We start from the raw sequence: 23,929 nt of genomic DNA, 5'->3' as shown, positions 1-23,929 counted from the left end.
ATGCCATATTTTGCTGGCTTGCTGGGCATATAAGGGACAGCGACCTGTTTGACAGAACAGATAAGGATTATATGTAATTGTTATTGTCGATGTCACAACATTGAGTAGTGGAGATTACTTTATTGTAGATGTGTGTATGTATTTTTATATACACTACCTCTAAATGGGACGAGTTGCTCATCCACTGTCACGTCAGGGCCTGGGTTGTAGAGGCGTGGCAGTGTCTCCACCCACTTGTCCCAGACGTCTCTTATGGCTGCCAGTTTGTCTGTCGCACGTCTCGCGGGTCTCGATTCACGGTCGTCGAATCTTAGCAAGGTGATATTGAGTACATGGGAAACAGCATATGCTGTAGGCCCTGGGGTGATCTCAATGACATTATCTTCTGCTATTCTACCACGTTTGTCATATGACACTGAGGACCATTTGACTTTGCGGTTTTTTGACATCAAAGTCTTTCTTTAGACTTGAGGCATCTCTTCTTCTTGCTCATCTTCCTCTTCTTCAGAGGATGTATCATGCTCTGGGTTGTATTCTTCTAGATCTTCTTCTTCTGACACATCCTCAGCTTCCTCTTCTGAATCAGAGTAGTCGTGCTGGGCATTTGAGAGGCTCTGTGCAGCAGTGAAATGCTGCACACTCATACTTATGGCTTCGCTTCCTCTGACAAGACCAACGCGAGGTGGCATGTCAAGAAGACACTATTACTGCCAACAGCTTAGATGGGTAATTGAATCAAGGCAACGTTTCAATTCTGTAATATTCGACTCCGAGGGAAATCTCATCACCTTCAAACATTCCGTAATACCATAGGGGTGTGAAATTACCCCACTTTCGGTTTGGCCCAGAATACTGTGAGTGCCTCTAAAAAGTAGAAACTCCATTTCAACACAGTGTGGGTAATTCTGACATGTTCACAGGCCGTGAGATCTACCAATAAAACCCAGCCAACACGGTGATGGACATCATGACCGGAAGACAGTGGAAGGGGTAAAAGCCCATCCAACACGGTGGGGGTCAGAATGACCCGAAGACAGTGGGAGGGTTAAGCATTTAGAAATAGATAATATGGATAAAGGAACCACAAATTATGTTTAACTTATCTACGGCAGGAGCCATATAGGTTGATGCTCCGTGTTGAGCTGGTGGCTTGGATGAAACTGCTGGTTTGGATGGAACTGCTTAATATGTATGGATAGTCTTGGCAATGACGCCAACTATTTACACTATCACGCAGGACTATTCTTATCTGGATTCGTCTTATTGAATGACTACACTCACCGGCCACTTTATTAGGTACACCTTGCTAGTACTGGGTTGGACCCCCTTTTGTAGCCCATCTGCTTCAAGGTTCGACGTGTTGTGCATTCAGAGATGGTCTTCTGCATATCTTGGTTGTATCAAGTGGTTATTTGAGTTACTGTTGCCTTTCTATCATCTCGAACCAGTCTGGCCATTCTCCTCTGACCTCTGGCATCAACAAGGCATTTTCGCCCAGAGAACTGCTGCTGACTGGATATTTTCTCTTTTTTGGACTGTATTATATATTTAATTTATAATTTAATTTATTTATATTATATTATATAATTATATATTTTCTTTTTTTTCTCTGTAAACCCTAGAGATGGTTGCGCATGAAAATTCCAGTAGATCAGCAGTTTCTGAAATACTCAGACCAGCCTGTCTGGCACCAACAACCATGCCACGTTCAAAGTCACTTAAATCACCTTTCTTCCCCATTCTGATGCTCGGTTTGAACTTCAGCAGGTCGTCTTGACCATGTCTACATGCCTAAATGCATTGAGTTGCTGCCATGTGATTGGCTGATTAGATATTTGCGTTACCGAGCAGTTGAACAGGTGTACCTAATAAAGTAGCCGGTGAATGTATAATGAGGTGCTAAATTTGACTCATTAGTACTGAGGGTAATTATGGTGTGCAAAGACGTTGGTTTGGAACTGAATTTGTAGCTTCTCTTTGTGTTCTACACATGCACTAATAAGGTCTTGTTTCCTCTCAATAAATTAAATTCCTTAATATGCTATTATCTATTTTGTTATCTTTGATCAGGACACAATCTAGATGATTTCAGGACATTGGACAGCACCTCAACAAGAAATAAACTTCGACAGCAGTAAAAAGCTGTCAACAATTTGTATGACAGCACGGTGGTTGAAACTCACTTGGTTTCATATTCTAGAAGTGTTGCTGAGTAGATTGGTAGTAAAAATCAAGTTTAGCCTTAGAAAAATATTTGTGTACAGTCTGATCGATTGCATAGAAACTGTGTGTGAACTGTGTTTCAAGTATGATGTGCTATTGCATCTCAAGTTTTCTCAAGGCTCTGCGGAACACTCTCCCGCGAGATAACATTGGGGAGTACAGCTTCCCTGGTGGACTGGCATCTAACCTTACACTCTCAGACAAAGAGACTGTGTTCTGTTCACTATATTGTACCTTTCCTTCAAGGGTCTTATCTCTTGCCCTATCCAGATTGCCATATGTAAAATGACTTGTAATTGCAAAATATGTACATTATTATGATCAAAATAACTTTTTTGAAATTGTACATACTTCCTGTTACGTAACCGACATTATTATGATCCAAATTACTTTTTTTAAGTTGCACATACTTCCCGTTGCGAAACCGAAAGTCTTATTGTCGTTCAGAGGTCTTTGCTATCTCAGAAGCAGAACCTGAAACGATTAAAAATTATAGAATTTAAGGTAGGTCTCCGTCTGTATAATGAGGTACATCTTTGATGTAATGAATGAAGTAGATCTTTATTAAAACTGCTATGTAAAGGTGCATTGAAAACCATCTAACTTTCTGCTGCATTAATTATCGCTAATATATGTTTATTTTCAACTTTTTTTTGTCATGTAGCGGTGTAGCAAACTACTGTCACTACGCACCGAAAAAAGAAATTCACACCGAAAATAAATAGGAAAATAGGAATAAATAGGAAATATATAATATATTTTCGGTGTGAATTTCCTATTTATTTTCTGTGTGAATTTTTGAAAAAAGGAAATTAACACAGAAAATAAATAGGAAATATAACATGAATAGATATTCCAGCCCTTGGACTTCAAAGGTTTTGTACGAGTCGCGGTACAGTATAGACCAGGACCAAAACTACACAGAAACACCTTTGTTGCAATACTTAAGCACATTTTCTAATCTAACCAATTCCACCGAAAATACTTATGTGTTTACATGTGAGCTGTGAAAACACAAACTTATTAACACATACCAACTTGTTTACAGTGTCTCTGCTTGCTTAATGTGAGCAACACTTCAATGTTGGGAAGGATCAGTCAGAACAGTAATAAAATAATTATCCAAATGGAACCGAGTTGAGATGATAAACGCACTCCTCATGTTCAAATATCCCCACCCGCGCTGTCGAATTCCTAGCTTTTCGATAGCATAGCTATTTGTTAACAACATTTGTTATTGGCCTAGAAACATGTTCTTCAAAGTGTTTCAACAATTTGCCTCTGTGTAATAAATTACACATCCTGTTAACCTTTGACTCCAGAGTGATCTGTTCTTGTTTGTTAATTTTGTATTATTTCATTCATTTCCAGTAGTTTTGATGTATTGAACTACTTTTTCAAACTATATTTCTCTCAAGGGTACCTTTGGTGTAGTTTAACTTCTTCAATTGTAAAGTAATTGGTAATTTGGTTAACTACATTTTCTGAGTAGCTTCCCCAACACTGTTTATTTTATCAAAACACAAAGGGAATCAGATTGAATAATGAACAACGTTGATCAATGTTTTGATACAGATTAAGTTATTATACTAACTAACCAAATAACTTGATTGTAGTTATCATGCAGTAATCAGATCTGTCCTGTAGTCATGTGTTTGTGGTGATTTTGCTGGCCAGGGTAATGGCAGGTTCAACAGTGAGGATGGAGGAACCAGTGTGTCTGATTGAGAACGACCCAGAGGGAAACCTCAGAGTCGTGTCTGACTCTGTGACGATTCTGAAGCGGATCCAGCAGCCTGTTGTGGTTGTGGCGGTGGTCGGGCTGTATCGCACCGGCAAATCCTACCTCATGAACAAACTCGCTTTAAAGCAAAAAGGTGAGATTGTCTAACTAGACATTGTCTTGCCAACTGTTATTGTTTTTTTCTGTAGTTTTCATTGAATAAATGTTACTTTTAGACAAATTTTCTCTCATGTTTCATTGTGTTTAGGTTTTGCCCTGGGAGCCACTATAGAGTCGGAGACTAAAGGTATCTGGATGTGGTGTGTGCCTCACCCCTCTAAACCTGGACACACTCTGGTGCTGCTGGACACTGAGGGACTGGGGGATGTTATGAAGGTAGGAAAATGGCATTAGGGATGGGCAGTACAGTATTTCTGTTACTGTACATGTATTTTAAATACATATTTAATTACTTTTGAGTATTTTGAGGCATTTGTATTTGACAAGCCTGACACAGGGGGCAAACACAATCTTCTGATGCACATGTGACTGACAGGTGTTGAATCTGTGTCCCCTTTACACCACAAAAGCTAAACCCTACTATAAGCTCATGGAGCACATGCAAACGTCCAGGTGTCAGGCAAGGCTTCTCATCATGTGAGCATCGTCTCCAAACCACCTCTGTTACACATTCCTCAAACCACGTAGAGCACATTGGTGCCATGACACAGTTGTAATAGTAGGGGAAAATATAAATATAGTTGATTGTCGCAATATATACATTTTTTATTATATTGTTTTTTTAGCCCACCTCCACACCCTTTTGAAGGACAACTTAAAAAAAGTTTAAAAATGGACAGAATGTTGTTCTTAGAGGTAGGCCTATGATTCAATTGTTTCCCATCATCAGATGAAAACAACTTTTATTTTGGCAATATTGAATCGCAATACTTAAGATAATGGTAATACATAGAGTATCGCAATATGTATTGAATCGCAGCCTAAGTAATATAAGATAATATCGTACAGTGAGAGCCCAGGCAATTCCCAGGCCTACCCAGTTAGTGTCTTTACAGAAAAAGAGGAAACCACACTTGCATGATGAGTAAACATTTACCTTCAACACTTTTTTGCTCCCTGAGGTAATGCCTAGGCTTTAGCTTAGTGGGCTATAGCAGCAGCCTCTACAGTATCACATTGACTGTTTATTGTTTTTGTATTATTCAGGGAGATGAGAAGAACGACACCTGGATCTTCTGCCTGGCTGTGTTACTGAGTAGCGTCCTGGTGTACAACAGTATGGGGACTATTGATAACAAGGCCTTAGAAAACATAAAGTATCCTTTGGTGTGTGTGTGTGTGCGTGCGTGCGTGCGTGCGTGCGTGCGTGCGTGCGTGCGTGCGTGCGTGCGTGCGTGCGTGCGTGCGTGCGTGCGTGCGTGCGTGCGTGCGTGCGTGCGTGCGTGCATTTGAAAATTGTTTTCCTCCTGAGCAGCACCCCCTGCAGCTATGTGACTGAACTGACAGAGCACATCAAGGTGAAGACAAAAGCAAAGGTAAAGCAGGCCAAGTCCAATGAGTTCATGAAGGTCTTCCCTTCCTTCGTCTGGACTGTCAGAGATTTCACTCTGCTTCTAGAGGTTGATGGACAGCCAATCACTGCAGATGAGTACCTGGAGAATTCCCTCAAACTGGTGAAAGGTGAGAGGTGTGATCATGACTTGCTGATGATAAAAGGTATTAAATGGGAGCAGCTCATATGTTTATAGACAGCTCTCTCTGAATACTGAAACTCTTACATATTGTCCAAAAGAATAAACTTCAGGATTGTGGAACACAACATCTCGATATCAGTCACATCAGTCTCCAACATAGTTTATTAATGAAATAACCTTCTTGTGAACATTTCACATCTACTGTAGTTGAACGAATGTCTATATGCTTCATTTACTGATTAAAAAGGAGACCCCAAGAAGATTAAGCAGTACAAGAAGATTGAGGAATTCAACCGCCCTCGGGAGTGCCTACGGGAATTCTTTCCGGTAAGGAAGTGCTTTGTGTTTGAGCGTCCGGCCACTACTGAGGACTTGCAAAGGATGGAGGAGCTGATAGATGCAGACCTGGAACCCAAGTTTGTCCAGCAGGCCAAGGAGTTCTGTGATTACATCTACACCAGCACTGAGACCAAGACCATGACAGGAGGCCTGGAGGTCACTGGCAGCAGTGAGTAACCTGCATCTATAGCCTTTACTTAAGCATTGGATTACTATTCAACTGTTGCTGCCGCCTTTACAAAAGCACTGCTCTACTCCGAATACTGTCAGTATTAGTATAAATACTATAAGTGATAGCCTACTTCTTGTCCTTACCTTTATGCATGATTAATGCAGTGCAAGGATATGTTTTCCTGACATACATATAATTTCCCATGTGTTCACAAATTACTTTGCATGATTAGGGTCATACACTTCACCCATAGCTATTCACCTTGTGTGTAGAGCACAGAATTGTGTTGTGGTATTGTGCATGAAGTTGTTGAAGTCGTTGTAGATCTAAACTAGAGATTGTGTGGGTCTCTAGACCTGTAGCGGGTATAGGGCTCTAAATATTGTTGATAATTAATTACTTGGAATTATTAATTTGGCTACTATTTAAAATCAATACTGTAATTACCTGAGGGCACCACTAACAATTTTGAGCATTCTTAATTTAAACTGGATTTGTTCTTTTACAGAATAACTACTTCAACAGTCAGTCTCATATCAATAATCTGAAGGGTATTTGATGTCTATCAACAATCTTAGTAAGTTCTTTAATTGTTCATAGAGCCAGCATTTGTCAAAGCAAGAGAAACAACACTTATTTATAAAAATGGAATTGTATTACTACACTAAGAAACACACAGTGAATTTAGAAAGATTAATAAAGATGACAATCCTAATTGTTATGGTTTGGAGAAACATTGCAATGCCATAATAGTTCAAGGAAGAAGAAAGCGATTGTTGTCAATATTTACGGAATTGATCAGATTCCAAGGCTTGATTCCAACACACCCTGTTGGATGTTTTCAGTCATAGAGCTCGTTGTGCTGACGGTACCATGGTCGGGTCTCTCCTAGGTAGAGAGCAAGCTGCGTTCGTCTCCAGTTGAGCTGATCACTCATCCTGAAAGGGATAATCTCAGGACCCTCTTTGAAGGGACAATTCGAACATAGAATTCGAGTATAGACAGAGCCACTTCAAGAAAAACAAAGACCACAAAAAACACTGTTTTAGTTGAGCCAAGCCTCTTTATGCCTTTCTCATGCCAGCAGGAGATTGGGCATGTTTGAAATGCACGCTGGTCCCAGCCACAATCACGATTGGGTGAGGGGAAATCTCACCTCTTCTTCAGAACTGGTGCAGTCCTGCAAATGCAGATAGTCCAGAAATAAAGATATCATTCCTAAAATGTTCTCATGGGCATATGTACGTCTGCAATTATTGTCAAAGTCTTTGTTTAATATTTTCGGAGAGAATGATATCAAACCATAAGTGATTGCAATCTGAAGCATTGTTGCAAGACTAGTAATAACACAATTCAGGATAAATATAAGTAAATGGCAAGGACTACTATTGAAATACATTCACAGGTAATACATTGTCAGTCATGTGCACAGACCCTTTTGTCTGTTTTGTTCATGTGTATGAGTGCCTTCCCTGACACCTTCCTGAGGGTGTGGGGGTGGGGTTGGCCATTTTTTCTAACCTTCTGATGCAAAGCCAGTGCTCCATGGTTTAGGGTCTGTTGAGGAGTCTGCCGTTTAGTCTGTTTTGGCCCCAATAGAGCCAGAATGTGTGTGTATGGTTTACGACAGGAACAAAGGGGAAGGTGTGACCACCTTTGTATTTTAGGAGAGAATGATATCAAACCATAAATGATTGCAATCTGAAGCATTGTTGCAAGACTGGTGATAACACAATTCAGTAGATGGATGATGTTGGTGTATGTACAAGCTGCTGTAAAAGGTCTATCATGTCTTCTGTCTCTGTCAGTGTTGGCGAACCTGGCTGTCATGTACACAAAGGCGATCAGGCGTAATCAGATTCCCTGTCTGGACAGTGCGGTGGAGGCTCTAGCCAAGATCCAGAATCGTACTGCTGTAACCAAAGCACTGGAGCACTACCAGACAGAGATGGCCAGACAAGTTACCTTCCCGACAAAGACCCAGAAGGTGCTGTCTGGTATTCACAGGGCCGTGAATAAAGAAGCTCTCAAGACCTTCATGAGTTTAAGCTTCAAAGACGAGGAAGAAAATCACCAGAAGAAGCTCATGGTATTGTATTCTTTATGTGGCCTCCTTTATCAGATGACAGAAAAATCTCAATTTAAATCTATCCCTTTCTCTTATTCTGTTGATCCCTCTGTCTTTCTCTCTCTCCAATCCCTCTCTTTTCTACAGTGTCAGCTGCGGACTGAGTATAATGAGATATGTAAGAAGAACATTGAGGAGTCTCGGAGGGTGTGCAGAGCTGTCATCACACGTGTGTTTGGGCCCCTGGAGAAGGCTGTGGGTCAGGGCTCCTACATGCGCTCAGGAGGCTACAAACACTACCGTGAGAACCTCAAGAAGCTGATCCAACAATTCAAATCTGAGAGAGGCAAAGGATTTATGGTATGCATGTGGAGACATTTAACATTTTCAGTGCATAGTGAAATTACTTACACACTGTTTATACAGTTTCTTCCATAAATTCCAAAATAAAAATGCATTTAATTGGAATCATTTTTCACTGAACCTTTAAGCCACAATTGGGCTAATATGATCTTTAGAATTACTGATTTTAGTAGAGACAAACTTTTGTGAACGTCTATCTGAAGTTTCATGTTTGCTCATTCACTTTAATGTGTGTTTTCAGAGTGAGGAGGTATTGAGCGAGTATCTGGATAGGAAGGCTAACGTAGGAGAAACTATCCAGGCAGCAGACGAGTCTCTCAGCAAAGAAGAACAGAAGAGGGAAGGTAAGAGATGGAGAGATGCTTCCTCCCATATCCACTTCTCTTTCTGAATAGGAATAGTTTTGAACAAGCGTCCTCAAAAAGTGCCCCTTGACCATAATTAAGGCAGCATTAAAGGAGTACTTCACTCAAAAATCATTTTAAAATATATTTCTCATCAGTCTACTTTGATAAAACACAAGTACTTGTATATATAAGTATGTGTATCTATCATGATTTTGTGTGCCTCATAGATATCCAAACGTATATTTACTTCCTGAAATAATGATTTGATGATACAAATACTATTCCAGGACGTAAATATAACTTTGTCATTAAGATACCTATGAGGCTGTTATGCCCTCTTAAATGTAGATTAATCTCTCTTGAAACTGGCCAACAGTCCTCTCTCTCTCTCTGCAGTGGAGAGGGTGAAGAGGAAGGCAGCAGAACAGGCGCAGAGAGTGGCAGAGGAAAAGATGTTGATCCAGAAACAGCTGATTAAGGACCAAAAGAAATCAAATAAGGAGCATTTGAAACAACTGGCAGAGAAGATTCAGGAAGAACGAGAAATCGCCAGACAGGAGAATGAAGAAGTGTTGGATGCCAGACTTAAGGTATGTACTGGAGAGAGAGAGAGGGAGGGGGGGGGAGAGATAGGGACAGAGGGACAGAGGGAGAGAGGAAGAGAGATAGGACTGTTGGCCAGTTTCAGGAGAGATTAATCTACATTTTAATAATAAAAAAAATTGTTATCGATTTCAGGAACAGAAGGCCCTCTTTGACCAGGACTTTGGCAAGAAGGCAAAGCGTATGGAGGGTAACATAAAGAACCTCAAAGATGAGATTAAGGAACAAAAGGAGTCCCAACAGTCCACCATCTGCAAATGGATGGATGTCGCAGGCACAGGGGCATTGGCTGTCCCTGTTTATGGCACAGTGGTTGGGGGCGGTCTATTAGCCACGTCCAAAGTTATAGAGTATGGACCCAAGGTTTGGAATTGGATGTTTGGGTAAAATGTGTCTTTTATGTACAATGACATTGTTTGAAAAGACAAAGATGAAAACTTTAGAGAGTTTTTTTTTTCCCCGAGACTGTGCAGCTTTATTACCAGTCTGTCAAGAGGTTTTCAGTCACACTAACTAATGAAATATACCCCCTGATTCTGAATAGTTTGACTAACTTAAAGCCACACTTTCTATACACCATTCAACAATAAAAGTAATCAACGGAGCAAGATTTTTTTGCAATGTATTGCAATGAAGAGGCAAATATCTATCTGCTGGTAGTGTCAAGATACATGACATTGTTTGTGTGTGTGTGGGAACCTCATGGCTCTGTAAACCACATATTCTATATGCACTTCTTATACTGAAGCGTTTGTTAAAACTATTGAACCCTGTGCCACAATTCTCCATCCCTGTGTACATGTGTACATGTGTCCACTCCCTTACACATATTTAAAAGCATAGTATTGAGGATGATGTCACGCCCTCCACTTCTCTCCCTCTTCCCAGCCTGGGTGTTTTGATGTGGGCGTGGCTGCCGATAGATCACGTCATCATCTACACACCTGCGGCTCGTCTCCTTATCACCCTTCTGTGTTTATACTCCGGTTTTCCATTCATTCCCCGCCAGTTCGTTATCGTGCTTATCCCTATACATCCCAGCAATTCCTCACCTGCTGTTTTTCCTGGTTTTTGACTCTGTGTGCCTTATCATGCTTCGACCTCCACCTGAAAACCCGGATTATCTGCCTGTCTCTGGACTTCCTTCTCGTGTACAGACCGCTGCCTGATCTACTCGCCTGCCTGCCCTGCCCTCCTGCCCTCCTGCCCTGTCTGCCCTGCCCACCTGCCTACCCAGTCACCCCGTTACCCTTTCCCTGTTTTGTTCCTTATTAAATATCTATATTATTTTATACCTGTGTCCCGACTCTGTGTGCTACACTTAGGTTCACTAGTTCTGATACTTGACAGATGAGCCCATGCTTACACTTTCTTGTTTGTTTCAAAATTATCTTTGTTTTCATCAAGCTCTTGACAGACAGAGATAGCTTTCTTTCTTTAGAATAAAATGTGTTTATTAAAATGTAATTTAGCTACTTTCTATGATCACATTTCACAAAATCCAACACCATGAATTATCTGCATTTTTCCAGAGTAAATCTCTCTTATCACTTGTTATACCAGGAACAAATGTCCTTTGACTGCAGGGCTATATGGGGGCCTGTCACAGCAGGAATTGAACCTCAAGTGTTCAGAACTTTTCCTCAGTGACTTCCTTTGATGATCTAGGACGGGCTCCTCCAGTAGAAGAACTCCATGTTGCACTACAATGTTTTCAGGACCCCTGTACTGGAACCTACTGTGTTACAGTACATAAATCAATCATTCTGTAACAAAAAAAAAGTATTCATGACAAAGACAACAAAATCCTCAATGGAATGCCAGGTTCATGTTATGAGCCATCAATACCATATACAACACCGATATACACACACACACACAGACCAAAGAATACACCTCTCATAGCCAGTGGCGAGAACTGCTTAGCCATAAAAGAGTCCCAAGAACATGTGATATGATTTACATAACGTGGGAACAGCTGTCTGTGCAGACTCTCCTTAAAGTGCCCGTCTGGACTTTCGTAGACTTCATTTATAATATGGCGCAGCTACTTGGTGGGGGCTGTGACAGCTCCACAATCTGTCTTTGGAGATTGTTCATGTTTGCCTGCATTTCAGATGCTCTCTTCTCGTTGGACTCCATTAAATCCTTCTGGTTCTGAGATGGAATAATAAAAACAAATGTGTGTATTAGTGTCAAAACCTTTTTGCATTTTTTCAGGAAAATTAAAGTGTAACATTTGTTTTTATGTTTTTGGATCATTATTTTGAGGTTGTGTGGACTTTGGTGAATAAAGTGATTTTCTCTTGCACTGTGACTGCTATGGTTCATCAGTGAGGCAGTGTTGCTGATACTATCGTTATGTGATGTCACTCCCTGGAGACATGTAAGACTCTTGGGTTTGGGACGAGGAAGACCCCAGTTTGGTTTCGGCTCTTGTTTCAAATTTAGTAAATTGCCATTATAAAATGCCAATGCTCAAATGAACAAGGAAATCTCGTCTGGACGGAAGCAACTCACTACTCTATAAAGCAGCAGCGATCCCCTTTAAGGCAGCGATCCGCAGGGCGAATTGACTGGCCCATCATTCAGGGTAAACAACGCAGAAAGCATTGCATTACTCTTTGAAAAAGTAAGAAAGTGTATCTACACAACAGCCCTCAAATGTGAAATTAGAAGGAGAAAGCTGAATATATGGTTAGCTCTGCTGTCTGCATCTTTAGTAACTGTCTTGGTTTCTCCAGCTAAAGAGCACAGTGTTTACAGAGAGGTGGTGGAAAAGCCAATTTGAATGCAGCTTTAAGTTGCTCTCACTCTCTTTCTCTATCCCCTTACCTTCATCACGGCTTCCAGCACTCGTTCATTCTCTTGTTTGGCGATCTGTCGTTCTTCTATCGTCTTCTTCTCCAGCTGTTTCACATGCTCGTCGTAGGATTTCTTCAGGTCCTCGTTCTGCTGTTGTTGCCTTGCATACTGCTCTTCTGCCACTCTCTGAGCCTGTTCTGCTGCCTCCCTCTTCACCCTCTCCACTGCAGAGAGAGAGAGAGAGAGCGAGAGAGAGAGCAAGAGAGTGTCAAAAAAGGTGTCTTGTTACAATCATTTTTTAAAATTCTAAAAGTTCTCAAACAATTTATTTTAATGTGGCCTTAAACATGGTTTTGGGGCACTTTTCAGGCACCTCACTCAAAGCTATCCCGATTCTCTCTCACTCGCACATGCACACGCACATGCACACACAGTTAATGCCCAACTGTAACCATAACCATACCCACTCTAAGTTAATGCCACCATGTTACTTCTATGCAGTATTTAATTTATATATACATCTTCTATTTTGAAGAAATAGGACATTGCCTACACGTAGTAGAATGATACAGGGGACATTACCTTCCCTCATCTGTTCTTCTTTGCTGAGAGACTGGTCTGCTGCCAGGATAGAATCTCCTACGTTAGCCTTCCCATCCAGATACTCGCTCAATACCTCCTCACTCTGAAAACACACAAGCACGTATTTGGAAATACACACACGCACACAGACACACACACAAACACACACACACACACACACACACACACAAACACACACACACACACAGACACACCTTAATACACCCAAACATCGCATTTGAGGCCACGAATGAACTAGTGATCATAGTGAGCACTACAGCTATAGCCTACATTCTGCATCCTGTGCAAGTAAACAGAACCACAGCCATTCCTTCCTTCTCAACTCTCAATACAACAGTGTGTTTTCTTTAAAAGTAAGGCATCAAAATATGTACAAGTTTCTCCCCATCTTCTGATGCATACCATAAATCCTTTGCCTTTCTCAGATTTGTACTGCTGGGTCAACGTCTTGAGGTTTTTACAGTAGTCTGTGTGGCCTCCTGAACGCATGTAGGAGCCCTGACCCACAGCCTTCTCCAGGGGCCCAAACACACGTGTGATGACAGCTCTGCACACCCTCCGAGACTCCTCAATGTTCTTCTTACGTATCTGGTCATACATCGTCTGCAGCTGACTCTGTAGAAGAAAGAGGGGGTGGAGAGAGCGATAAAGATAGGGAGACAGGGAGAAAGAGTGCAAGAAAGAGAGATGGGCAGCTATACATGTATAGAGAGCGGTAGCAAGAGAAAATGGTTTTCCTGCAATTTGTTAATTGACAAATAAAAAAGTAGAATACATTGAGCTCCTTCTGGTGATTCTGATTCTCGTCTCTAAAGCTGAGACTCATGAAGTTCTTGATAGCTTCTTTCTCCACGGCTCCATGGATATCAGACAGCACATTCTGCGTCGCCGTAGGGAAGGTAACTTGTCTGGCCATCTCTGTCTGGTAGTACTCCACTGCTTTGGTTACAGCAGTACGATTCTGGGTCTTGGCTAGAGCCTCCACCGCACTGTCCAGACAGGGAATCTGACCACTGCTGATCGCCTCGGTGTACATGACAGCCAGGTTCGCCAACACTGACAGAGACAGAAGACATGGTAGATCTTACAGAGCAGCTTGTACATACACCAACATCATCCATCCAAGAGTCTAGATACCAACAAAATCTCTAGTCTAGATGTCTACAGTCTACAGATGATCCAATTTAAACAACTTCATGCAAAATACCACAATACAATCCTACGCTCGCCATAAAATGAAAATGAATATGGGTGCAGTTTATGTCCCTAATCATGCAATCTAGTTTTTGAATGCATGAAAATTACCTTGTACCTTGAACATGGCATACATTCTTAGAAAAAAGGGTTGATGGGGCAACCTAAAAGGGTTTAACATGGAACCCAAAAACACTTTATTTGGTGCTAACTAGAACAAGAAGTAGGCTATCACTAAACCTGACATAAGTATTATAGCGGAGCTTTTTATACAGCAACAGTTGAATAGTAAACCAGTACTTTAGTAGTACTTTAGGCTGTAGATGCAGGTTACTCACTGTTGCCAGTGACCGTCAGGCCTCCTATCATAGTCTTGGTCTGAGCACTGGTGAAGATGTAATCACAGAACTCCTTGGCCTGCTCGACAAAACTGGGATCCAGGTCTGCATCCGTCAGCTCCTCCATCCTTTTCATCTTCTTTGCGTTGGCTGGACGCTCGAACACAAAGCACTTCCTTACCGGGAAGAATGTCTTCAGACACAGCCGAGGGTGGTTGTGTTGCTCAATCTTTGGTGATGTTCCTTTTGAAATCAGCAAATTAAAGAAATAGTTCACCTAAGTTACAAAGTCACATATTTGGTTCCTTACCATGAAAGAAGTCTATGGACAAGGACAGACTTCAATCCACACGTTTGGTTCTGTTTATCACTGTCACTAACCGCTAACAGTTAGCATATTTTTTTACCAAAACAACAGTGGAAGTCAATGGTATATTAGCATGTTTAAAATTCCATACCTCAATCATCCCAAATTCTATGAATAGACTGAATGATTTGATTTAAATGATTTGAGATGATTCGGGCATGAAACTTCAAACATGCTCATTTAGGTACCATTGTTTTTTGGTAAAAACTTGCAAACCATTAGTGGTCAGAGACAGCGCCCCAAATGAACAAGACCAAAGTGCGGATTGAAATCTGTCCCTGTCCATAGACTCCTTCTAGGGTAAATAACCAAATATTTGATTTTGTAATTCCATTTAAACAATAGAGAAAAGAGCGATTTTTAGTAAATGTAAAATGTCCTACAAGAAACTGACAATGAAATAACTGCTATTTTATTCATGTAAAATGTTTGAGATTGATAGAATAACACAGTTTAATGATTACTTCAGGTTTACTTCATATTACTATGCACCCTCTTTGGTGTATCGTGTTTTAGCTGCTGATCATGAACAAATTAGAGTGCTGAGACACTAACAGGAAGCTTTGGAGTTTTGAACAGGGGTCAGTCTCCTTAAAGTATGGCCTATAGCCGCAAAGCAGAGAGAATTACAATTGTAAAATCAATGCAGGTCAATCTTCTGTGCAAATGAAATTTGTTAAATTAAGAACTTTGCTGATCTAGAAGAGGAGTGGGCTGGGTTGTCAAATTAGATATAGAACTACTTTCACCCCTGTCTGCAAGTCATGATCAAACCTCTCACACCTCTCACCTTTCACCAGTTTGAGGGAATTCTCCAGGTACTCATCTGCCGTGATGGATTTTCCGTCAATCTCTAGATCCAGGCAGAAATCTCTGACGGTCCAGATGAAGGAAGGGAAGACCTTTATGAACTCATTGGACTTGGCATCCTCTCCCTTTTCCTTAGTCTTCACTTTGATGTGCTCTGTCAATTCAGTCACATAGCTGTAGAGGGCGCTGTTCAGGAGGAAAACTGTCCCCAAATTACATAAATCTAACACACACAGATACTGTATATGTACACACACACGAGAGGTAGCATTCACTAGGGTTGTCTCAAAACATTTGCGTCCTCTGGATATTTCATACAATTAATCCATCAATTGTTTTTTGAAATTGCTTAAATAAATGCTATTACTGTCGCAAATTCTCTATATATCAAATTCTGGCTTAAGTGTTGATTACATGGTTCATATAATGTTTTATCAATTTCTTATCTTGTTTCGCAGTCCTCAGTTTAAGGCCAACAAACCTTTGCAAAATAGGCTTTTGCTCAAGGTAGTGTGGAGGTGTGCCCCTCTCTGTCCAATCAGGTAATTTCTTGACACATTTTTTGTTTTTTTATCACAGGGACCAGTTTTTGCTTATGAGTGCTAATTTTAGAACGAGTGGCTGGAAATATACCAACATCCTGTCACATCACTGTAATTGTGCATGCCCGAGCACACACACACTCCAAAGGATACTTAAGGGGGTGCTGTTCAGGAGGAAAACTATTTCCAAATGAACGACATACACTAGTACACATACACAAACACGAGGGATATCAAATGTTAATCGATCAGTTGATACAGCAAGTACCGCCTTGGGTTGTATGTAGCCTCTGTATATTTTGTTAGACACATTATTTAATCCATCAGTTGATACATTTTCTGAAAAGTACTGATGGTTGACTAATGAAATTGTTTAATCATGCTTGCCTTAACACATACACACACATACATACACAACTAGACACACACACACACACACACACACACACACACACACACACACACACACACACACACACACACACACACACACACACACACACCAAAGGATACTTTATGTTTTCCAAGGCCTTGTTATCAATAGTCCCCATACTGTTGTACACCAGGATGCTACTCAATAACACAGACAGGCAGAAGATCCAGGTGTCGTTCTTTTCATCTCCCTGAAACACACACCAATGTGCTTTGGAAGTAAGTATATATACTGTACTGTATTTCTGGTAACTCATTTATGAAATGTATCAAATGGTTTATAACTACTTTATAAACTATTAATTATTTGTTTATAAAGCCTTAGTAATCCATCAACACAACATAGCAGTTATAACGCATGTGCTCAATAGCACCTTGGTGTTTGCCAAATCCTGTAGCTTACACATTTATTCAAATCATGTTCCACTATATTTACATCTTATAGTTGTTTTGCGTTAAGATATGATGTGATCACCTCAGGTAGTTTTTAGGTGCATGTCTCGCTTCTTCCGTTATTTAAATGCCCAATGTATTTACTACGGTTAAAACAGAACGTGGCATTTTATCTGGAAACTAAAAAGGAGACATTTTACATTAAGGTTGGAAAAGTATTTCTGAGTTGATTTCGGATCATGGCGATTCTGAATAGTAATTGTAATAATAAAATATACTAATTGAGGAAATCGTATTGAGAAAATCTAATACACGATCAATTCACATAAAAACTGTCTTGGGTGGTGTACCACATTGAATGCAAATGGTAGACAACTAACAGCATAACATGTAGCCTACTTATAGTGGAGCATCGCTGTAACGTTTTTTAACTGCTTGTTAACGGTTTAAAATGATATAAAAACAACTACTATACATGATCTATAAACCCTTTATAAAGGGCACCTAATGTTAAGTGTTACCGTATATTGGGTAGGCACTGTGTTGTTGCAACTACTGTAATGGTGTGTTGTGTATTTGCACTGTTCAGCAGTTGTGTAGGTTGCATTGCTTGAGTTGTTCAGTGTAGATACATAAACCTATTGTGTGAACACACATGTTGCTATTGGGTGGTTTTGAGATTGCCTTGGTTGTGTTTCTGGAGGATTTATATGGTGTATATTGCAGTGTGCTGACCCTACTACCTTCATAACATCCCCCAGTCCTTCAGTGTCCAGCAGCACCAGAGTGTGTCCAGGTTTAGAGGGGTGAGGCACACACCACATCCAGATACCTTTAGTTTTAGACTGTATGGTGCTTCCCAGGGCAAAACCTAAACAGAGACAAATAAGTCTTAAAGAAAATCTAGCAAACATTTATAAAAGAAAAAGAAAAAGAAAAAAAAAACAAGCCGACAATGTCTAGTTTGACAATCTCACATTTTTGCTTCAAAGCGAGTTTGTTCATGAGGTAGGATTTGCCGGTGCGATACATCCCGACCACCACCACAACCACAACAGGCTGCTGGATCCGCTTCAGAATCGTCAGAGAGTCAGACACGATTCGGAGGTTTCCATCTTTGTCATTCTCAATCAGACACACTGGTTCCTCCATCCTCACTGTAGAATCTGCCGTTACCCTGGCCAGAAAAATCACCACAAACACAGGACAGATCTGATTACTGCTTGATTACTACAATAATTTTCATTACATTTCAGACATTTAGCAGACGCCTTTATCCAAAGCGACTTACAAGTACATTTGTCTAAGCAAGTGAATCATCTATACATCAGTCATCATAAGAAAAACAAATCTATGCCCGGACCAGGGGCCATTGGCAGTCACAGTGCAAGAAGAAGGAAGAATTACTTCCTTTTTTATTTTTTTATTTTTGTTACAGTAGAGAAACTGTACAGGGGGGTAGTGGGGATGAAGAGGTCTTTAGGAGGGACAGTCAAGATAGAGGCTGAAGAGATGGGTCTTCAGTCTACGGCGGAAGATAGGTAGTGACTCTGCAGTGACTGAGTAGCGCGACTGCTGCATCCACGTAGAGGCGGTGGTTCCAGGCGGCCAGCGAGGTGTAAGAGCGGAGTGATCGGTTTGGGGGCAGACCATTGCTTGCGGTTTGGGGAAGTTTCTTCTGGAACTTCCAGCCCCTCCCTACTTACTTCCAACCCCTCCCTAGTTGCAAGCAATGGCAGGGTCTTGAATCTGATGCGAGCTGCTACCGGGAGCCAGTGAAGGGTGCGAAGGAGTGGGGTGACATGGGAGAATTTGGGGAGATTGAACACTAGACGGGCGATAGCATTCTGGCTGAGCTGCAGTGGTCTGATAGCGGAGGCGGGGAGCCCGGCCAAGAGTGCGTTGCAGTAGGCAGGGCGGGAGATCACAAGTGTCCAGACCAAGAGTTGTGCAATCAAGTTATTTGGTTAGTTAATATAATAACTTCATCAATATCAAAACAGAATGAGTTGGTTTAATAAAACAAACATATAAAACCGAGAATGAATGAAGCGGAAAGTTGGATAGTTTTACAATGCGACTTTACAGAGCTGTTCCAATACAGAGGTGCTGATGTTCCTTCGTACACATGCAGACCTACCTTGAAATCGCAGACTGTCAGTCGAGCAGGTTGAATTGTTGGAGCAGTTTCAGGATCTGCTATTGGCACAGTGAAGAACAGATTGAGCCGCACAACTTTTATAGAGAGCAAAACGAAAGTGAAGGAAACAAAAAAGGGGGAATTCAGAACCTGTGACTTACTCAAAAAACTATGGATCAGATGAGTTTGAGTCTAAAGCGATGTCTTAGCAAATTTTGTTGGCTATTTACTCCGGCCATACACTTCAAAGTGCCCTATCTGCACTGCGTAGGACACACATAATGGACTGTACACGAAATATTTTCCAAGGCTAAACATGATTTTTACTACTACTCGACAACACTTCTTGTATAGATATCAAGTTTCAACCATGAGGGGTGTCGTACGAACAATTATTGACACTGTGTCCCAACAGTTAAAGGTGCTACCTCTACATTGCATAGGGAACACATAATGGACTGTACACAAACTATTATATGTCATACGAACAATTATGTGCTAATAATTGTTTGTATGACACCCCTCATGGCTATCCGTAGCCTCTACTGGAGAGATGCATGAGGAATGAGCCTGTCTTCCGATTTCTGCCATAGTCATTCATAATTCATCTTTAATAATTGTTGATTCAGGCCCAAGCTAATAACAATTTATCTCCCCCTCTCCCTGCAAGCCCACTAATAACTAGACAAATAAGTTCCAGAAGAAACTTTGTGGGCTTGCAAAGTCTTATTTTGGTCGTGGAAAAGGTTTAAAGAACAGGTATCATAAAAACTCAGGTCATTCCTGTTGTTGTGCGGGTTTGGCAGGTCCAAATACTGTACATTCCAACTTTGTACATGCACTTGACTTGCCCCTGGCACTGGTCCCAGCATCAGTACTACAGTGCCCTGCATACACATGGGAAAGAGGAAGCATTTTGTCTTCTTTTAGCTCGATACTCCAACAGTTTAGATTTGAAATCAAACAATTACTATGAGGTTAAAGTAGAGATTCTCAGCTTTAATTTGATAAAACTAAGATTCCTAGAAGATAAAAGTTATATGTTATGTTTAATCGGTAGCAATCAGGGAATGAGATCCATGAAAGAAATATTTCATTTATGAACGCTGTTTTGGTCCCAAGATAGTGCTTTCTAAAATGGAGTGTCCTACCAGATAATCAATTTGTATATGTGGCACACAGGATATTTATATGGAATTGCCCACTTACGTAAATATGTTCCTTTAGCAAACATATATGTTCCTTTATATGTATGTACTTTATCTTGCATGTTTACAGACATCCCCCATTCAATTTCAAGCATTTCTACTTGGAGTATAAAAGGCACGAGATCTCGTGTGGGTATATAAGCTGTGGGCTTGCGCTGCGTTCTTCAGTTGGCGGTTAATACCTGAACCAGAGAAGCCGCTGTGGACCAGCCGACTCACTATTGTGTTTTCCGTTCATTCTTTCAGGTGTATGTGACATTTACCCAAATGTCACATAGGCATTGATACAGTGTTTCGGTAATGTTGCCTTTCTAATTAATGTACCGTTATGTATTGTAGCATATGTAGTTTGTAGTTTGTTAGCGGTATTTGCGCTAGCTTGGTATGCTAAACTGGGACGACTCCACTGATACATATATATGGGTAGGATTTAATGTTAGAGTGTTTTGTAGTTTACATTTTCTTTGTTTTTATTCGTTTTCTCCTAACGGTTAAGAGAAGGTAGACGGTTAGAGCCAGAGCCCGAACCGCTGATGAGCAGCGCTGTAAGTTTACCGTTGCCAAGGCAACCAGGCAGCTCACAGGTTGTATCATATTTTTTTAAATATTGAGATTTTGATATAACACTGTGATTTTGATATAATACTGTTATTGTTTTACATTGTCATTTGTATTGTTCCAACTAAGCTCAGTTGGCAGTTAATACCTGAACCAGTAAAGCCACTGAGGACCACTATTGTGTTTTCCGTTTATTTTTTCAGAATAAATAATTTCTAAAATATGTCACCCCTTGAGTCAGCTTGCACTCTAGGGTGTAACTGTTACACCCTAGTTACACTGTAACATATACAAACATGTTGATATGGCAAGGAGTGTTCTAGGGGAGTGGAAAACACAACAGCTAATGTCCCACACTGAATGTCCATTTCGGGGGTTTATATTATTATGAGGGAGGATATTGTTGTTTGGAACTTGGAACTGAATTTCACTGCGATGGCCAGAGTTGGCAGATATCCGACAAACTTATGCCCTGCTGCTTTATCCTTTATGAATATGTATTTTCATGGCCAGTTTTCGTTTTAGTTTCAGGTTTGGTTAAGAACCTAGTGAATATATGAAGTGAATATAGACGATACCATGAATGAATATGAATATTTTTAGAATGTGAACAGGTGGTCCTCAACATTGAAATTTGGTCCTCTGTGGCTCAGTTGGTAGAGCATGGTGCTAACAACGCTTAGGTTGTGGGTTTGACTCCCACTGGGACCATATATACTGAAATGTATGCACTCACTGCAATGTAAGTTGTTTTGGATTAAAGCGTCAGCTAAATGGCATATATTATATATTATAACCTTTACTGACAATAATTAATTTAGAAACACAGTAGATGGATTTCGCGTCATATCAATCCATTATAATAGTTTACATATACCATTTTATTCAATAATCATTTCTAAATGTTCACAAAACAAGAATTCAACATGAAAAAAATAAGAATTTCAGTTTCATGCCTACTTATGGAATAAACCAGGTCAAATAGGGTTGCATATGGAGTTTGAAGATAAGACATGGAATTAAATATAAACAGTTATCCAGGTCCAAAGGAATGGTCGGCATTGAGATTGAATAGTTTTGAAGAAAGTACTGTAGTCTCATGAGACATACCGTACTGTAACGTTGTAGTGCATCATTGCTCATTTTGACTCTTCAAGACAAAGACTCACTCTAAGCAGTGTGCTGAAGTCAGGACAAAGTCCTCCCTGATGAGCATCCCTCCACATACATGGTGTCCTCCTTTAGCCTGTATGCCAAAATATGTCAGCACATACATGAATTAATAGTAGCTATTCACACTATACTAAAACAATATTACAACAAAGAATGGAATACAGTTATTCAAAACACCTTATAGAGAATGGCCAGCATTTGAAATACACATGCAATACCAACTACCATTGTTTTGCAATGCATCCCCCCCCCTATTCATTGTATGTGAGAATGCAATCCATCCCAACATGCTTACATGCGCAGAGGAAGCTGCATAATGTGCTGTCTGCACTGGCAGAGATGGCATTTCTTCAGAAACTGCTGTGGAAGCAGCAACATAGGAAAAACATAGTGTTCTTGGTTAGCAGAATTAGCAACATAGGAAAAACATAGTGTTCTTGGTTAGCAGAATTCAAATTATTTTCACCATACCAAACTCTTTTGTGAACACTGGGCACCAGGGTCCATCTCAGACAGCAGTCCAGTCCTGGCATTGAAGGCTGAACAAAATACAGGTAGAGACCAAACAAATACAAGGTCATTCATTCATTCATTCATATTATTTATTAGAACATATATTTATTTCACTGGAGGGCTGAAGCGTAGTTGCGAAGATACACAAAAGTTACCGTATGGTCACAGTACGTTCTGGCACTGGACTGAAGCTCAAGCAGTGTTTAAGTAGGGCGTTGATTGGGGATGGGTTGTAGGTACGTTGATTGGGGATCGGGTCCATGTGCGCCGTCGACTCGAAGGAGGACGCTCCAGTGATGACCGCCGCGGCCTCGAGGTGGTGCCAGAGGGTTGGTTAGGAGGGCGAACCGTAGCAAATTCCCTAAAGTGGCAACTGAGTATTGGCCTATAAGCCTGAACCACGATGGAATACAAACAGCATATCATTCAATGTCACGAGTTTATCACTTTAATGAAAGAGTTTAACTGTCTATTCTAGGAAATCTATTTTGGAGTCTTTCCCAGAACGGACGATCAAACTCTTTCATTTTCATTTTCATTTACAGTAACCATGTCCTTTCAGTAACATAGCATGTGTTATAAGTGTGCAAAGACTGCTACACCCAAATAGGATGTGTGTCCCAATAGTTGGTAATCTTCAGTTTTCTGAAATAGTCACACAATACAGATGACTTGTGATTACTTCTCTTCAATAATGCATAAGCCACATTATGGTTCCTACAATAAAGTCACCACAATGAATGCTTTATATGAAAGTCCATCACTAAGCTATTATACTTGATCATTGGGTCCTTCTCGAAAGGTGGAAACTATCTATGCATTGACCTTTGTATTGAAATACATTGCAGAAAGATTCAAACTCAGGGTGTGGGACAAGGGAAAAAAACAGTGAATTCAGACATAAAGCTCGTTTGAAAATATGCGTGCGAAACACAGCTGGTTACACCCTCACATAAACTGTTTCACTTTCACTTTTACGCCCGCCTACCTCGGGTGTATGTGAATACGGATTTCTTCAAAATAAAAGCACCACGTTAAACTTTTTAAACATTTAGAAATAAACAATGTGGCTCAAGGAACCACAAATTATGTTTAACTTATCTCAGAAAATAAACATTTAATCCTCTCAATGTATTAGGTCTATTTGTATTTTAAAGGGTTTGTAATTCGTCTAATATCCGAATTCCCCCGATAAAAGATTGCATAGGACACATGTAATGGAATGTACAAAGAAGATGTCCAAGGCTAAACTTGATTCTTACTACCACTCTACACAGCAACACTTCTTGAATATGAATTA

The 23,929-nt window shown here is 40.5% G+C and overlaps 2 protein-coding genes across 3 annotated transcripts; one reads left to right on the top strand and one right to left on the bottom strand.

Annotated features, from left to right (window-relative positions):
• The first annotated feature begins 2,661 nt into the window (after window positions 1-2,661).
• On the top strand, window positions 2,662-10,988 carry LOC310812755 (guanylate-binding protein 1-like). Of its 2 annotated transcripts, none has more exons than XM_083681451.1 (11): window positions 2,662-2,727; window positions 3,901-4,100; window positions 4,215-4,342; window positions 5,174-5,283; window positions 5,454-5,647; window positions 5,909-6,169; window positions 7,981-8,261; window positions 8,388-8,600; window positions 8,845-8,947; window positions 9,347-9,540; window positions 9,689-10,988. In XM_083681451.1, exons 2-11 carry the CDS (start codon window positions 3,905-3,907, stop codon window positions 9,938-9,940), a joined length of 1,932 nt encoding a protein of 643 aa, XP_083537577.1. In that variant the 5' UTR covers window positions 2,662-2,727; window positions 3,901-3,904; the 3' UTR covers window positions 9,941-10,988. The 2 variants fall into 2 exon arrangements, with proteins under 2 accessions (XP_083537577.1, XP_083537578.1); XM_083681452.1 differs by having other exon boundaries at window positions 2,699-2,727; window positions 3,912-4,100.
• A 20-nt stretch (window positions 10,989-11,008) lies between these two features.
• LOC310812757 (guanylate-binding protein 6-like) lies at window positions 11,009-19,308 on the bottom strand. Its single transcript, XM_083681454.1, has 11 exons — window positions 19,178-19,308; window positions 18,015-18,214; window positions 17,781-17,908; window positions 16,726-16,835; window positions 15,651-15,844; window positions 14,494-14,736; window positions 13,737-14,017; window positions 13,364-13,576; window positions 12,941-13,043; window positions 12,389-12,582; window positions 11,009-11,710 (listed from the first exon to the last, which is right to left on the bottom strand). The coding sequence occupies exons 2-11, from the start codon at window positions 18,187-18,189 to the stop codon at window positions 11,585-11,587; spliced, it is 1,767 nt and encodes a 588-aa protein (XP_083537580.1). The 5' UTR covers window positions 18,190-18,214; window positions 19,178-19,308; the 3' UTR covers window positions 11,009-11,584.
• Between the last annotated feature and the right edge of the window lie 4,621 nt (window positions 19,309-23,929).

The sequence above is a fragment of the Argentina silus genome (assembly GCF_951799395.1).
Source record: "Argentina silus genome assembly, chromosome: 12".
Taxonomy (NCBI): domain Eukaryota; kingdom Metazoa; phylum Chordata; class Actinopteri; order Argentiniformes; family Argentinidae; genus Argentina; species Argentina silus.
Note: the sequence above shows the minus strand (reverse complement) of the source record. Positions and strands in the feature narration are given on the sequence as shown.